The sequence below is a fragment of the Tyto alba genome, unplaced genomic scaffold (assembly GCF_018691265.1).
Source record: "Tyto alba isolate M040663 unplaced genomic scaffold, T.alba_DEE_v4.0 Super-Scaffold_38, whole genome shotgun sequence".
NCBI classification, from domain to species: Eukaryota; Metazoa; Chordata; class Aves; order Strigiformes; family Tytonidae; genus Tyto; species Tyto alba.
Window position 1 is genome coordinate 16,311,129 of NW_024881313.1, and position 16,460 is coordinate 16,327,588.

Here is a 16,460-nt window from a genome sequence, read left to right on the forward strand (position 1 = left end):
AACAGATCTAATTTGCAATTTCTTTACTCAATTAATAGGTAAGTGACTGCGAAGTCTAACAACTCATCAAAAAAGCTACTCACCTTCAGCTTTACTAAGCTCCAAAGCCAACTGCTCTCTGGCTTTGGTTTCTTCATTGAGACGTTCTTGTAGTTCTTCCTGATACTTGATAAATTCTGTGGCCTCTTGTTGCTTTTTGAAAGACTCTCGCATGAGTTCTATCTGAGTAATTTTAGCATGCTCAAGCTACAACAGGAAAAAAATATCACAGAAGTTAGATAAACTAAAGATTTTCTGATAAGTAACTATTCTATCATGCTCTTTTAATTAACAGTTGCTTTACAGTGTGATGAAAAGTCTCACAGAGCGTCACTGGACATTCAATAAGATCTTCACTGAACACACATTCACAGACTTCAATAGGAAGGCTGACTCAGTACAAAAGTCTAACCAAATAAGCTTTGTCAGTATAGTGAACTCAATGAACCACCTGTCTAAATCCGTGTCTTGTTCCGGTAATTCCTGGTTTATGATCTTACACTAGATTCACCTTTATTTACAAATAGGTTTTGTATTAAATAGGAGTAAAGTATCACCTATCATATACTTAGAATGGCTAAAAAACACTGCATAAAACTGGCAGAAGTTTTCATATAAATTGACATAAGTGGTGCTTTTTCTCCTTAAGATGAAGATAAATGAGAACACCAGGAAAATGTGAATTTTGAATATTGTACACTTTTCAACCAACAAGGCAATAAAACAATTTTTTTCCCCAAGTGTGTCCACCTAAAAGAATTATAAGGGATTTTTTTATTCTTCTCTACTTGTCTGATGGGTTATTATTGAATGTGTACTACCACAGATGTAGCACAATTTCACTACATCACTATGCTAAACTACTGGAAAACCAAGACTTAAATGCATAAAATTGCATACTTACTGCCACATTTAGACATACCCAAAGTGATTATTTCAAAGAGAATTAAAATTAGAATTACAAAAGCAAAAGAGTGAAGAAGGAACATTAATGTTAGAAGTTTTGATTACACAAAATAACTGTTAATCTAAGATAACAGCAATCTCGAGTCAACCAGCAAGATCTCTACTTCTCAACTGTTAACATTTATAGCCTACATCCACCTCTTCGATGGACACAAATACAAATTGTCAGAGATGAACCAGGCCTGATTTCTTTGTGTGGCTTGTATTCAAAATAAGTTGTTTTATTTTGAATAAAAGCAAAGTCAGAAAATTAAATAACACATATTTCCTGATCATGTCTTTTTTCTTTTCTTTTCCTTTTTAATATTATGGATATTGGGAGATATTTGTAAGATAGGAACATCTGTGGCTTTGCTACAGTTTCTGTAAACATATTCCTTCTCTCAATTTCTTCAAAAATAAAAGCTTTCTCACAATCTCTAGTTAAGTTCATGAGTATGATTAGCTTGCTTTAAAATCTCAGAGAAATGGGTTAGAAACATTCCATAGAATATTGCACAAAAAATTATCCACTTATAAATAAAATTACACTTTGAAATAATCAATAAATGTCTGAATAATCAATACAGTCTCTTTTATAATACACTGAATGTAAACACTTGATTTATTTTCTACAGCATTCTTTTTTAGGTGGACATCATTAATGTGAATTATTTATTTTGAGAGGAGTTAAAGTCATAAATACTGCAGCTGGATATCTGCACTTGTTGGAGGTATTTTAAAAAAATCAGAGAGTATTCTTACATTTTGAAGTGCTTAACAAAGGACCCATCTCAGATAAAGGAAACATATGATAGGTTTACTGTACACAGACAACCATAAAAATGGCTTACTCAAATGCATCAAATACTCCCAACTAAAACTAAAACTCAGAATAAAAATTATTCTCCAGCTCTTTTCAGTAACAACTCAAGATATCATTAAAAATATCACAGGACAAAACCAAAAAGAAGCACAAATCTGAACATGATTTTTCAAGAACAAAAATTTCTTTATGGGATCACTGGAAGCCATTAGCAAGCTTGTGCTAGTTAATGTTACTAGTCAGTGCATGAAAGCTATAAAGGAACAATTTAACTGACTGCAGCCCCACCCCCCAAGGTAAATTATTCACAGTGAGAAAAATGTAATGTAAGAAGTAACGCTGAAGTGCTTTAAAAAGAGATCTCAAATCTCTGTAATTCAATATATTTCCGTGTCTGCTAAATTTCTTTTGTTAGAAATGAACAGAGAGAATAGTATACTTAAAGCTTTTCCAGTGCCCATTAAAAACTGTCTAGGAAAAAAGCCTGTCAGCAGCACATAACAACTTTAACGACAGATATAAGTTTATATGATTTTTCACTGCATTCTCTTCCATTTAAGCTGCTTTAAAATACAATTTCTTTAAAAAACATTCATACTTACTGAATAGGGAGGTGTAGGCAAGGAGATTTTAGAGACAACTTTTAAAATGTGCCCATTTTTTTTGTGGCTGAAGTGAAAAATTGAAGTATTTACAACTACAGAATTATTCTCATCCAAGTGTTCAGTGAAAGGAAAAGGATATGGTAAAGGCACACGAGATTCAACCTCATATGTATCTTCCTCTTGACCTTCAGTCCACAAACCACTAAACAGATTAGATGTCCAGTAGGTACGGTAAGAATCCATTCCAAAAAATATTGTCGTTGCTGTCTTCTCAACTGTCACATGGATATTTTGCAGTAGCTAGACTAGTTTTAACTTCTAACAGGAATTTGTAACAGAACACATACATTTAACAGTCTGAAGACACATATCAGCAGTGACAAACCTACTCAGAATCAGCAGGAAGCCTCAGATCACATTCTCAAGCAAGGTAACTGAGAAGTGGATTAATCCAAAATAAAGAGAGGTGCAAAAAACTTCATATGGTCACTCCTAAAAATCATTCTTAGAGAGGTTTCACCAGAAAAAAGCAACCGAAATCTTCCAATAGCAGCTGGCAGGTAATTTCCAACGCAAAGAAGCATAATTTTGTGTTACCCGCACAGGTACGCTGCAGCAGACAAGCAAGCTAGCAGAACAGAAACTAAAAATCATTTTCCATCTCCACTATGACAAATGAAAGAGAAATATAGATATGTCATTATTTGCCTTCATTCTTGTTCTTGGAGTTAATTCAACAGGAAGAACTTTCTCAAACTCTGCTAGTTTAAAGGCTTCCTGCTAGTATCTCCCAACTGAAAGAGTTCAGGGGAGTGGCCTGATTTATTTACCTACACATAACACCAGCAGGTGGAATTTGAATTAATACACCCACTATATGCCTTGCCTGAAAAGATTCAAACTGCATCTCAGGGCTGAAAGTGTGTGTTCAGACAGGTCTCAAATAGTTACTTTGAAGATTTTGCCAGGTTTCTCTCACTCTTTTAAGTTTATTTAAAGAGATGGGTACATCTGTATGCACAACACAACTGATTAAGAGGAAAGGTTAAAATCTCTTCTACCCGTAAGTAGTTGTAGATTATAAAATACTGCAGTGTAGAAAAAACAAAATATTAAAGTTTCTGAATATTTACAAATAGTTGTCAAGTCACCTACAGTATATACAGGAACTGTGTATAATCCAGTAAGCACACAATGGACATTGCAAAGCAGGCAAGCTTGAATGCTTGCAAAGTACCTCTACGGAACAGCCAGAAAAGATGTCAATATTTATACTTAATACTGTGGGAAAATGTGTAAACAGATTAACACTTTATTAACTTTAAAAAAACCCAAACATATATTATCATCAGGGATAAATCCGTATTTGTATAATCCAATTATTGTAAGACTTTGAAGTTGTTTTTCTCTGTATCATCTGTGCTTTAAATGAAAGTTTTCCTACAAATGCCTAACTATACTTTTTTTAAGAACTCCATATACTGGAGTACCTGTGTAACCTTTTTCGCTACCATGTAATCCTAGGCCTGAAGCTGAAAAAAGACCTCTAAATACCAAACATCTATTTTTAATTGAACTCATGCTCAAACAGAAGATAGCTGTTGCAGAACAAGCCTGCAAATAAAGGCAATACAAAAATTGATGTACAAGATTCAACAGACTACTTGATTTAGTAAGCCAGAGGAAGGTTCGCTGAATCTATATTTAAATTACCTTTAACTTTAGTAACTTACAAATTAGTATTTTCTCTTTTTCTTTTTCTTTTTTTTTTTTAAAAAAAAAAGAAGAAATGGTTATCAACTTCATGTTTGAGGTATTTCTCAAAAGCAACAAATACTTTAAATGCTCAAAGCTTTCAAAGTATTAGCTGAATTTTCTTATTACTTTCATCATCATAGATTTTTTCTCCTTCATTTCCAGCAGTTATGATTTACACATTTTATACCTAAAGACAAGAAAGCAATCACTTTAAGTAATATCATTACTAGGTTAACTAATAGATGGGTCTGTAGCATAAAACACACCGTATTCTTTGAATTTTAGTCTCAAAGAGCTGACTCTAAAGACTGAGTTCATCAAGAAAGCTTAAAAAGTGAGATATTTACTTTGATACCTTCAAATTGAGATGTACATAATCTAAAAGTAAAGCACATGATAGAAGCAGTCAGTTTTGAACTAACTGAGCTACCTCTATAGCTCCCACTTCAATGAACAGGGAAGTACTCTGAGGGGCAACTAGCACCCCATCGTGCAACATACCCAACAGTAAACAGAAAGGAGTCCCCATCCACTGCATCTTTTCTGGAGGCTACTCATGAATCACACACCTCACCATAAATATTGGAAAGCCAGAGTGCAGATCCCTTTTCTGATAGCAAGGTGGATATATGCATAATTGGCCATGTTTAAATCAGAGCTGGAAGAGACAGCAGGAGAGCTCCACCTTTTGGTCCAATCAATCGACTAACAGGTTTGTCAAGAGAACTGGGCATAGTTCCTCTTAATCCTCCCTCTTCACAAGGGCCAGCTCAATGTGCCCTGATACTCCCTGTCTCATCCCTGGATTGCAGTACAATGCAGATGACCCGTACGAGCAATGAAAGAGTGCCCTAGATTGATAAACATGCTCAAATTCAGGCTTTTTCTGAAGTCCAAAGCAGATTTCTAACGTGAATCTAAATTCATCAGTAAAGTCATGATGGAACAAACTATTTTTGGGGTAGGCACCCGAACTATTGCTTTAGCTTTCAAAATGACCCTAGAGGTTTTAGGCACATAAAAACACATTCATGAGAAAAATAGATAAAAAAAATAACCGAGACACAAAATTCAAAATGCTTCACTATTAGATCACCCTACCTGATTTGAAGTTTCATTGATAGCTTCCAGAAGCTTTTCAACAGCAGCTTGTAGTCGAGAACTAATATTTAGAACAAGTTCTTCATTTTCAGGATCTATTTCCATTCCACTTTCTACAAGATGCTGGCTCAGTAGTCCTTCATCCGTTGCTCCTGACCACACATTAATATCATCATCTCCCACACTACTACCATGATATGAGGAACAGGACTCTGGGAAAACAATAGTTAGCCTTTCACACAGCCTCTTAGCACTTCAAAACATGAAAAACTGTACATCTGAGTAACAATTAGAAAGACAAGTCATAAAACGATTAAAATATCTCTATTGGTCACAAAGACAGAAAGGGAAATATTTCATACTAAAACTTACACAAACAAGATACACAATGTGTTAACTAAAAAAAAGCAGGAGGGAAAGAGAAAAGGAGATACTAACAGAGAATATTTTAGACGTCTTTTCAGTAAGCTTTTGGGCTCTGAGGCTCATCTTCAAACCTTTGTTACTATCAGTAACCCTTACTACTTTGAATAACTTGCAATAATGACTTGCAAGATTGTCGTTAAAATACAACCAGGTAAAAAAACCCCAGACTGTCAGTCCCTGTTTCATCAATGCCCACCTATGTTAGTGTCCATTAACACAAATCTGTTCAAGTTAGTGATTCAAAAGCAAAAACTCAAGTGAGTAAAAGGAAATACATGCACGTAATTCAGACAATTTCTCAGGACAAACAAATTAGAATACAGAACATCAAAATTCAGCATTATTAGAGAACTGAAAACTGATCAGAATGGGTAGCTGAACAAATCAAGTACAGTGCAGGGGGACTGTAACTGTCCCTACCAGTGGGCCACCTGGCACCTGCCTACTTCTCAAACTTCCTGAGGTCTGATTCAGTTTAAGGGATTATCCATTCTGTCTGAAAATCAGAAGACACAAGATTTGCCTAAGGTATTAAACTGACAGCAGTTCATCTAGAAAGCAGTGAATTTGCCATATTTAGAATTCAGGGCTGTATTTAAGCAAGACAAGTAAAAGCAAACTCCTGAGATGTTTTAAAAATCACACTTTCAGTATGAAATAACAATACACTAGTACATCACAACAGTAGGTAACTTTTATTGATACTGTGTTTTAAAAATGAAGAAGTGTTATGTCATTAGCCTACTAGATTTCAAATGTCACAAATAAATGCTGTTGTCGAAAGATTTTTAAAATGACTGTCTTTTAATGAAGTACATTTCAGAAATATATTTTAAATTAAATGTTTTGGTGTGATTTTGTGTTTTTTTTTTTTTTTTAAAAACAATTAGGTGTTGGTTTTGCTTAAGGTTTTCTCAAAAAAATATTGCTGTTTCCCAAAAACAAGGTATGACTAAATGCGTTAAGAACAGTCAATGCCAGTTTAGCAATAGAATTGCAATACTGGCTTATCTTTGAATTTAAGTTCCTGGTTACACCACGAATTATGACAGCTGAACTGGAACAGTTTGTTTAGTTACAGAAATTGAAATGATGTTATAATAGGTCAATTTTAGAAAATGATGTTAGCACTCTTGTTGGATATAATTTCCTTATACTGGCTTTTGCATCTTAACCAGTCATGCAAATAACACTGGAAATACAAGTCCTCTTGTTGATGTTTGAACCGAGCAAGAAAGTAAAATTCTAGTTTTCAGGTTTTAGTTTTTTTTTTTTTTTTAAAGTTGTAATGTGATTAACCACCTCGTTTGTTTACTATACTTTTATAACTGCAAACATTCTGATAATAATATCTATGCATTTATTTCATTATGGATGAAGCTGTATATATGACCCATACACAACAAACTAACCTATAGCAATTTTAATTTAGAAATGTTTTGGTTTGTTTACTTGTATCTCATAATTGCTAAAGTTCTTAAAATGCAAATGCATTTAGTAACTTTTTTCAAGTTATATTGTTGCTGTTTCATATCTCCTTTTAGATATGTGGGATATAACGTTACAAACTCTTTTCACACTCCAAAGGGAAAAAAACAGAAGCACACTATATGCATGAATGGAACAAATAACCGGATGAATAGAATATACATTCACATGGCACCTTTCATCTACACAGGATTTCAAAGCACTTGGTAACTTCAGCCACAAGCTACTGTAGTGGAGTCTCACCCTAGCAGTGGCTGGCAGTCATTTTCTGTCAGCACACTAAATATTTGCAATGGGTTTGTATAGCATAAAAGCTTTCCCATAACATCCTAATATTCCACCCCCCTGAAGTGTAAGGAAGGCTGCAAAATGAACAATTTCACAATTTTTATTCAATAGCATTCTGATTTCTCACCACCCAAATATGGGTTGGCTCTGGGTGTCTCAAAATATCAATAGTGATGCAGAAGCTTTAATATCCTCAGAGTAGAAAGGACCTTCGTTTAAGATGGACATCCAGCAGCATAAATATTTCCAAATGCTGTGCCAAAGTATTGGTTAAAGACTGAGTTGAAGGAAAGCATATTTCCTGCTAAGTCACCGACACACTTACTGCAGACCTGATGCTCTTTGGAGGCCACCCATCTTAAGTACTGACCAGGTAAGACCCTGCTTAGCTTCAGAGGTCTCACAAAATAAAAGCCCACAGTACAGTAGCATAGCTATAAACAAGATAAAACAATGACATATTAGTTATTGCACAATCTAATTCTTTCTTGATGGAGTACAAATTATCTATGTAATATTCCTGATTTCCTTCTCAGGCTTAACCTATAACTCATGTCCTATAATCCTCATATTTTAGCAAATTATTTGCTTTAATGGAGAGCTGAATTGTGCAATGATGGGTATGTGTCAAATACAAAAATAAACATTATACAAAATAACTGCAGAACTGTGCAGTCTGTTGCAAAATAATCGGAACTTCTGGCTGTCTGGAAACTTTTAGAGAAAAACTTAAAAACACTGATGCCTGCTTAGAATGTAACCTTCTAAAAGCCATGTCTGGTATATTTTTCTTACATTAATAGTATCACTAATATTATTACTTCTTCTTTCCAGTGACCAGAACAGTAAAATTTGGCCTCCAAGAAGTAATGACAGGATTTTAAACTCCTGTTTTGCTTATGTCAGTTCTTTTGTAATTTGCTTCCATTTATTCTGGATAAATACAAAATCAACTGATGTTAAAATATAATTTTGTTATATGAAAAATCTCAGAACCCTCATACTTTACCTGAAATATAACTATTAAAAGAATGAGGAAATTAAAAAAGAGAGCTTCCACCTGAAGTATAATTTGGCACATGGAAACTTTACTACTTGAAGATGAAAAAGGAAAATAAAAAAGTATCAAATGTACACAAAACCTGTAATAATTCTGTTTATACTGTAGGGTTGGCAGCTCAAATAGAAAAATCAATGGCAAATGATAAATGTAGATGCCCATATTATAATTTCTACAAAGTGGCACTTAAGAACAGGAGTTCATGTCAAATGTCTTCCTAACTGCAAAGTAAATGCCTCTGTATCTTTTTCCCCTGAAAATGATTTTAGTACACAACATCTTAGTACAGCAATGTTCCAGAGGATTTTCAGTGGTAGAATCAGGAAATAGAAATGCTGCCAATTCTTATTAACCGCCCCTGGCAGTTGAATGCCTAACCCCCATTTTAGTAATCCTTATAATGCTGCTCAATCTCCCATCCCAAAAGATCTAAAGTAAAATTCTCCATCCTCTAATATTTTTTTTCAGTCAACACAAAACAATAAATAGAATATAACTGGACCCAGTAAAAATGTATTGTGTAAACTCTCTCCTTGTAACAAAAAAACCCCCAAACAGCAGTGGTTCATATCATTTCATTGTCATGAAGCTTGCAGTTCAGCATGCCAGATGTCTTGACCCACTAAATCTTAAGAAAAGCACTTAATCATACAGTGCTTACTCAGAATTTTCAGATACAGAAGTTGTTTATGAGCTGCCAACTGACATTTATGAGGCAATACATATTTTGCATCATGTAGAGCTACTATCTCTGTTTACTCCTGGGATTCCACTGAGAAATTAAGGTTAGAGGTTCCAAGTTGAAAACAAAAAAAATCAGTTTTATGACGTTTCAGTGTATAAAGCTATTTACTACCTCATTCCTGGTACACTGTTCAGAAACAAGGAGCTCAGAAAGTATGCAAGAGGGTTTAATGTTCAAGGAATGCCATAACTGCACAGGCTTCTCCAGAGGAGCCTGCATTACTGCAGCCCTTCTACCCAAAATACAGCATCTGAGGGAGAACAGCAAAGCCTGCTGGATCTGTCATGATGATTCTTGGCCCAAATCTCCAGGTGCAATTAACTCACCAGATTACTTTGCACTAATGCAGTTCACTTCCAATGATATGTTTTATGATTGAAATTTGAACTTTACTTGCTCTGTCAGAAATAAAATTCCATGTTAGCCAATAATCTAGGCAAGGTCCCAGATAAACCTATATGCTCTCTAAATCAGGTTGTAGTTATAAGTATGTGACCTTACTGATTCAGCTTTATAAAATGCTGAAACTCAGCAAAACCAGTAAGTTGAATTTTGCTTGTTAATATAGATTATGTTCAGAAGGTCAGAGAGAATTCATTTTATTAAACACATAATTTTTTCAATTTTATTACTAGATTTTTCTAAATTTATCTCTACAAATTTTCTAAGTAATTAAAAAGGAAGATTTGTTTGACTAAGTATTAGATAATATAGTAACATGCACAGGTTAAAATACAGAAGTAGTGTCTACCTATTTCTTACTTCCAGAAAACAATGGGGAAAAATTTTGAAAAGCTTATATCCTCTCAGTGGAAGTATAGGAAATTAATAACAACAGTCCTGTTGCTGAAAACACTAGCAGATTTTGTCGTCTAATTCCATTTGAAGAAGAATCAAATACTTCAGCTGATGAAACAGTACAACTGCTATTACGGCTGTCTGACCCTGGTGGCAGAACTATGTACACAGCAAGGATGCTGTTGTATCATTTTGAAAGGAAAAAAAAAAAAGAGAACTGTGAATACAACCTCAGAGATACATTACAAAGTATACATTCACTCATTATAGCCACTGTAAACTTGGGTTGTCTTTAGTCCTCACTCTTTTATTTGGTTTCTCCTCCTTTCATAATTATTTTTGATTGTAAGGAAACATACAAAAAAAGAATACTAGAAAAAACATCTGGTATGTGAACAGCTCTATACCAAGGGGAGCATTACAATACCAGACAAATTGCTTCATTACAGAAGAGTGAATCCTTACATGCCTCTTCAAAATACACTAACAGGAAACACAAGAGTAAACAGTCAACCTTTACCACTAGTGGAATGGAACAAAGTTCTCTTCTATTTAAGAGAGTACACTTTCACCAGAAGGCCACAAGAAATTAACCACACATTCCAATTAAAGGGCCTGTTGTGCATTTACAGATTAGTATTACAAAAGGCAGGCATAAGTTTATACTATACCCATCTAAAATACCAAATAAAGCTACTCTTTTAAGTGTGTTTTTCTACATATGTAATGCAGGTAATCCATATTAAGAATTGCTAATGACAATAATTAGTGACAAATACAAGTATACACACTGTTGTACAGGAGCAAGCAAAAAGTGAATGCATGTATTGTACATGCCCAGACAGAGCAATCACGTATGAGAGTAGTGAAGGAAAACAATTATGTATTTGCATTTTCTAGATACAGTTATGTATTTATTGTCTGAGAAAAGGGAGCAATATTCTCAGCAATTAAAATCAGGAAGAAAAGCAACAGTACGCGTTCTGAGAATAAGCACAAGAGAACTAAGAACCAGGTTCAGCAAATGCACTAGGTAATACCACAATACATGTAACTGTGACAGCCTGTGATCATGGCCTTCATAACCAGAACACATTTTTATTTCTTTGGGCAATGTATGTTGTGAAAAACCCGATGCTTTTTACACACCTCAGATTATACAATGAGAACACAAAGAATACAAAGAGTATTTCTAAATTGCTGGGTTTAATATAGAAACCTTACTTAAAATGCAGTTTACGTAAAATTTAAAACTGCTTCGGGATACAAAAGGAAGTGGCGGCAAACTTTGAGCCTGGTCATTGCTTTTTTTACCATTTGCCTAGGAGACTGTGTGGAAAATAGTCGCCAGTGGTTGAAGATACTGACTCTGAACTGCTTTAACATAAGCAAACTCCATTCATCTCCCATCCTAAAGTAAAACAAAAGAATAATCCATTTTGAAAGAAGCAATTCCTTCAATTATAGTAGCAGATGTTCTCAGTCTTTAAGGTCTCCTGGACAAGTATCAAAAATTAACACCACAAGCTTAGTTATCCAGTCTAAAATTTGGGAAAAAGCAGAGCCTCAAAAGTCTGAGTTTCCAAAAAAAACCTGTTTTCTTCACAATTAAATACAGTGAAATGTGCACAAAAGTTATGAGATTTTTTAATGAAACAGCAATACTATACAGGCATAACAGTACTTTTAACTTAAAAAAATCAAGAATCCTTAAGACTGCAGCTGTACACATTTCACTGCAGATAACCTTTTGAGTAATCAACTGAGAGAGAGGTCACTGTGCTACAAGTCATACAACCTTTCTTAACTTGCCCCAAGGCTTAATGTGACCTCTATTTAGAGTCAAAAGGAATCAATATTTAACAATCTACATTTTGAATGAAAGAGGTAAAGTTCATCTTCATCTACTATTTGTATCATTACTCTGTAGTAGATTCCTTCTTAATAATGAAATGCAGTATTTGTCTTCCAGTTCTTTTACTCAATCACAGTACTTAAACTAGGCGTGTAATGTGTTTAGGCTGAACTGATCTGTTGCACGTTGCGTCCCCGTAAGACCCAGGATGAATGTACATATACTTATGCTGACTTCTGTACCATGGGTATCTAAATGACAATACGATAGGGCACTTAAAAAGAGAAATGGACAGACACTAGCCTAGTACAATCACAGGAAATTAAACAGAGCCTGGGAGAGGTTTTAAGAAACTTGTAAACAATTAACTACAATGTTAATTACAAGCCTACTAATGTACCAACTACCACTCCTCCAAACAACTGATGGGCGAGGCTTGGCAGTTAGAAAGTTCCTGGAACTGTTTCCAAAAGGCTGTTTGCATGCAACCACCCCCTTTAGGAGGCTAAGGAAATACACAAGCATATATACAGGCTGTTTCCCACACCAGCTGGCCAGAGTGATCAGCAATGTCCCTACATAAAACGCACTAGGAGAGATACAGTCTTTGACACCAGTTCCCATTCCCCACACATACAGAGGAAGGTGTAAAGTTAGTGCAAGATGCCATGGATCTATGTTTCATTCTCTTTCTCTTCGCTTCCTTCAACAGGAACATATTTATTTTTGTATTTCTCAACCATTTTTCCATTCTGTTTCAGGCTTTACAACAGGACACTAGGTATGAGTCATAACTGGTTTGGGGCATGACCCAGACAACTCCTGAGATGTTGTCTCTTAAGCAGAGATGTCATATGCATTCAAATGACAAATAGTTTTTTATTTAAAAGGTTATTTTTGATTAAAAATTTCAAAACAAAGGTTAATAAAATATATAATAGAAGTATGCAAATGCTATTTGTTATGAAACAAAAAACTATGCATGCAGTACCTTTTTCATATCCGACATGGATACAGGGTTTTAGTGACTCCTCTGTCTCTGTGTCCCATCCAGCTGGTTTGGAAGGCTGGACTTTCCCAGACCTATCCAGTAACCCAAGAACATGGCGACCAATTGTCTCCTCCATGGCCACAGTTGTCTTCACAACTTCTAAAAGAATCTTCATGAGTTTCTCATTAGCCTTCTGAAAAACATGCCTGCAGGACAGAAACCAATCAGTCCTTTGATTTCTCCTCTGCTTTCAAAGTGTTTTTTATCCCTTACACACCCTTGCAACCAGGAAAGATTTGCAGTTGAAACAGTAAAATTAAGATTTCTTTTTAAAGACTAAAACCCACATCATACACATAAATATTAAAAGCACATTTATCTTAAAAGTCAGTTATTTTTACAAAATATGTAAAAAGCCATACTATTTATCAATATTTGTATATTTATCTTGTTATTCTTTTAAAACAGAACTCTACATTTGCCTGGTATTCATTATAAACTAACTCTTTTTTCAAAGTGAAAATTAAAAAGATTGTTCATCTACACAGATCAAAAAGTTATTGAATAGTCAAAAGGTATCATATACAATAATTCTACTCACATAAGCTTATTTCATATATGTACATATAATGGGCATAGAAGTACACATGTATAAACAATGTGTGTGATTATTTATGTGTGTAATACAAAAGATATAGAAAATAGGTTAAGATTTGTCTCAAAGCCATTACATTGTTAGGCTTCATAAAAAATAAGATACTGTTAATCTAATGTATGTAAATGAACAATATGGTTGTCTAGAATAAAAAATGCCATTATATTCAGTCAGAATAAAGCTTATAAATATTATTAATTTAACAACAAGTCAATGACTCTCAGCATTTAAATAAAAAAAAAAAAAAGTTTTTTAAACAGTTCTAAGCACCTTTCTTTAGAAAGAAGAGCTGAAGATGTTTCATCAGGCTTTCTTCCTCCATCTTCATCCTTAAAGATCTGCTCTCTCACATCATCTTGGTTTTCATTTTCATTCTGAGTAAGTTTTTGCAGAGGGAGAGAAGACAAAAAAGACAGAAATCCTGTCATTGCAGAATCAACATTTTCTTATATGTAGTAGAATATGAAATTTAAAACCTAAATTAGTTTCCTTAATAAAATTTCTGCAGCAAATTACAAATCAAGAAATATTCTTCCTACATAGAAAAATTAACTAAAACTCAAATAAAAACAAAACAGGAAATCCAAGGCAGGGCCTACTAGAAAGAACTTTCCTATGCTGATTAAACACACCTTGTCCTTTCTGTTGGTGTTGCTATAGCAATATGAAAAATATGAGTTTACCTCAGCAAATACCTATAGTAATAATCTCCACCTTGAAGGTGGAGATTATTACTAGCTTCTGCTTATCTGAAGTAAAAAAATATGTCTACCAGTACCACCTCTTGATTCTTAAATCTGCTCTGTTCAAGCAACAGCCAACATATTTTAGGAAAACACATTACATAAAAAGAATAGCAGCAAAAGAGAATCGTACTGGTTTTACATGTCACAGATGCCAAGAAAGTCAAAGTCTATGTTTACCTCTGTCTGTGTGCTGTGGTTTTGTAGCTCACGGAACAGCCTCTCTTTTCCGGGTGCAGAATGTTGTTTTAATGATTCCAGTTCTTCTAAAAGCATTCTCTCTCTCTCTGTAACCAGGCTGTCATTCTCCATTGAGATACGCTATGAAAGAAGTGTTACAGAGGCACACACATTTTTTTAAGCTTCTTAGTGAGACCTGTCACTTCTCATTTTTTACATATTTTCACAATGAAATTTCAGTCCACCTTTTTAAATGGTTACAAAGACATGGGAAGCCTTCTAGAATGAAATACAGCTAATAAATACTTTTGGTATCTTACACTTTCTTTAAGATTTTCATAAAATATTTATGGTCTTCATGAAACATAGTGGTCACAATGCAAACTGGGAGGAATTTCTGGATATTACATGCTACAGCACATGTTTTGCACAAGAAAAAAATATGAAAATAAGTTCTTTTTATAAAAATCCTATAGACAGTCTCTTTTAGAAGAGCTAGCAGGGTCTCATGGCTTAAATGCAATGCATGTTCCTATGTGGTTCTTATGGATAAAAATCCTTGGCATTAAAAACTGGAGAAAAGCCAGCAGCATAAGTTCTACTTAATGTTTTTTATTGGTTTCAGGAATTTGCAAGCCCTGATGAAAGATGCAGTTGCAAAGTGACAAAGAGAGAAAAGGAAAAAGGATGTATATATTGAAAGATTATCAGGATAAATGATAGAAAGCAGCTAGGAGAAACAGACACCTGACATTGCTGAAAAGACACCTAGGATACAAGTGACTGGCTCTTTAGATTCCCCAGCTACAAACAGAACAGAACCAGGTCTGGGTAAGGTCTAAAGGAATCTACAGTTGCACTCCACACCGAAATCAAAGAATTTTTTAATTCCCTCATTACTATTTCCATGTGCATTTCTGTAATGTTACGTTGTTGAAATTAAATCAGAACAAGACAAATTCTTCTGGACTGTTTACTTTGTCTTTCAAGGGAGAAGATCCTTGAAGACAAGTCTATAAATTACATTAATTAGTAAGATAAATTAGTTTCATTAGCATACCTACTATAGGCTTTGAACAGATGCAGTGACAGCAAGCTAAATTCAAAAAGGCAAAGAAACAGTGGTGTTTCCCAATAAACGTCACATTTTGTTTTATTCTAACAGTCAGTAAGGACTTCACCCCTACGATTTAATAAAAAAAAAAAAAACTGGAAAAAAAAAAAAAGCCAAAACATGTTTTTGCAGGAAGCCATCAATTCTGTTCCAAGTTAAGACCTCAAGTGGGATGAAGAAAAAATGAAGAATTCTATGGTATTTCTAGCCATGGCTGGTGGCTTCATTGATGCAAATGGATGCTAGCTTGCATCCTGCACAGGGGCATGTATCCGGAAGGTAGCATAGTTTAGAATGCATGTGGACTCACTCACTCACTCTTCTGGCTGCTCTGTAGCACTGCAGGGTTTCTCCAGTTTTACAGAAGTCTAAACTGATCCACCACTGAGTTTTGATTAAAGAAATATGCTTTTCATACATATATGCATGTATGTGTATATATACACACACAAATAGATGTGTGTGTGTGTGCACATGGGTGTGTATGCATGAACATAGTAAATGTGTGTGTGTCTCAATATATATAGAAATACAAGTATAAACAAATATAAAACTGCCTGGTGATGTTCCCTTTGTTAACCCATGCTAACTCATTGAGTCAAACTCCTTGTTACCTCAGCTAATTGCACTTTAAGACTCTCAAGCTCTGCTAAGAGTTGCTCTTGATTTTCTTTTTGCCGTTCCATTTGTTGCATATGCCCTTGTCTCAATAATTCTGTTGCCTGCTGATGTTCCTGATATTGCCGTACTAGCTCCTGTCGCATGTCTTCCAAACGTTCCTCATATAATAACAGCTGACTTGATGTTTCTGTGTCTGATGCCATCATCTCACTGCAGCACTGA

The 16,460-nt window shown here is 34.6% G+C and overlaps 1 protein-coding gene across 5 annotated transcripts in view; it reads right to left on the reverse strand.

The window, feature by feature from the left end:
• Nucleotides 1-16,460, reverse strand: part of AKAP9 (A-kinase anchoring protein 9) — a 121,825-nt gene that overhangs the window by 39,950 nt on the left and 65,415 nt on the right. For 4 of the 5 annotated variants that reach the window (XM_042802136.1, XM_042802135.1, XM_042802133.1 and 1 more), the window contains 6 exons: nt 16,232-16,456; nt 14,504-14,644; nt 13,851-13,954; nt 12,926-13,131; nt 5,275-5,486; nt 84-246 (listed from right to left, as the gene is read on the reverse strand). In XM_042802136.1, coding sequence (XP_042658070.1) covers nt 84-246; nt 5,275-5,486; nt 12,926-13,131; nt 13,851-13,954; nt 14,504-14,644; nt 16,232-16,456 — 1,051 coding nt within the window. Of the gene's footprint in view, nt 1-83; nt 247-2,412; nt 3,056-5,274; nt 5,487-12,925; nt 13,132-13,850; nt 13,955-14,503; nt 14,645-16,231; nt 16,457-16,460 lie in introns of those variants that run through there. The other variant, XM_042802137.1, reaches the window with a different exon arrangement.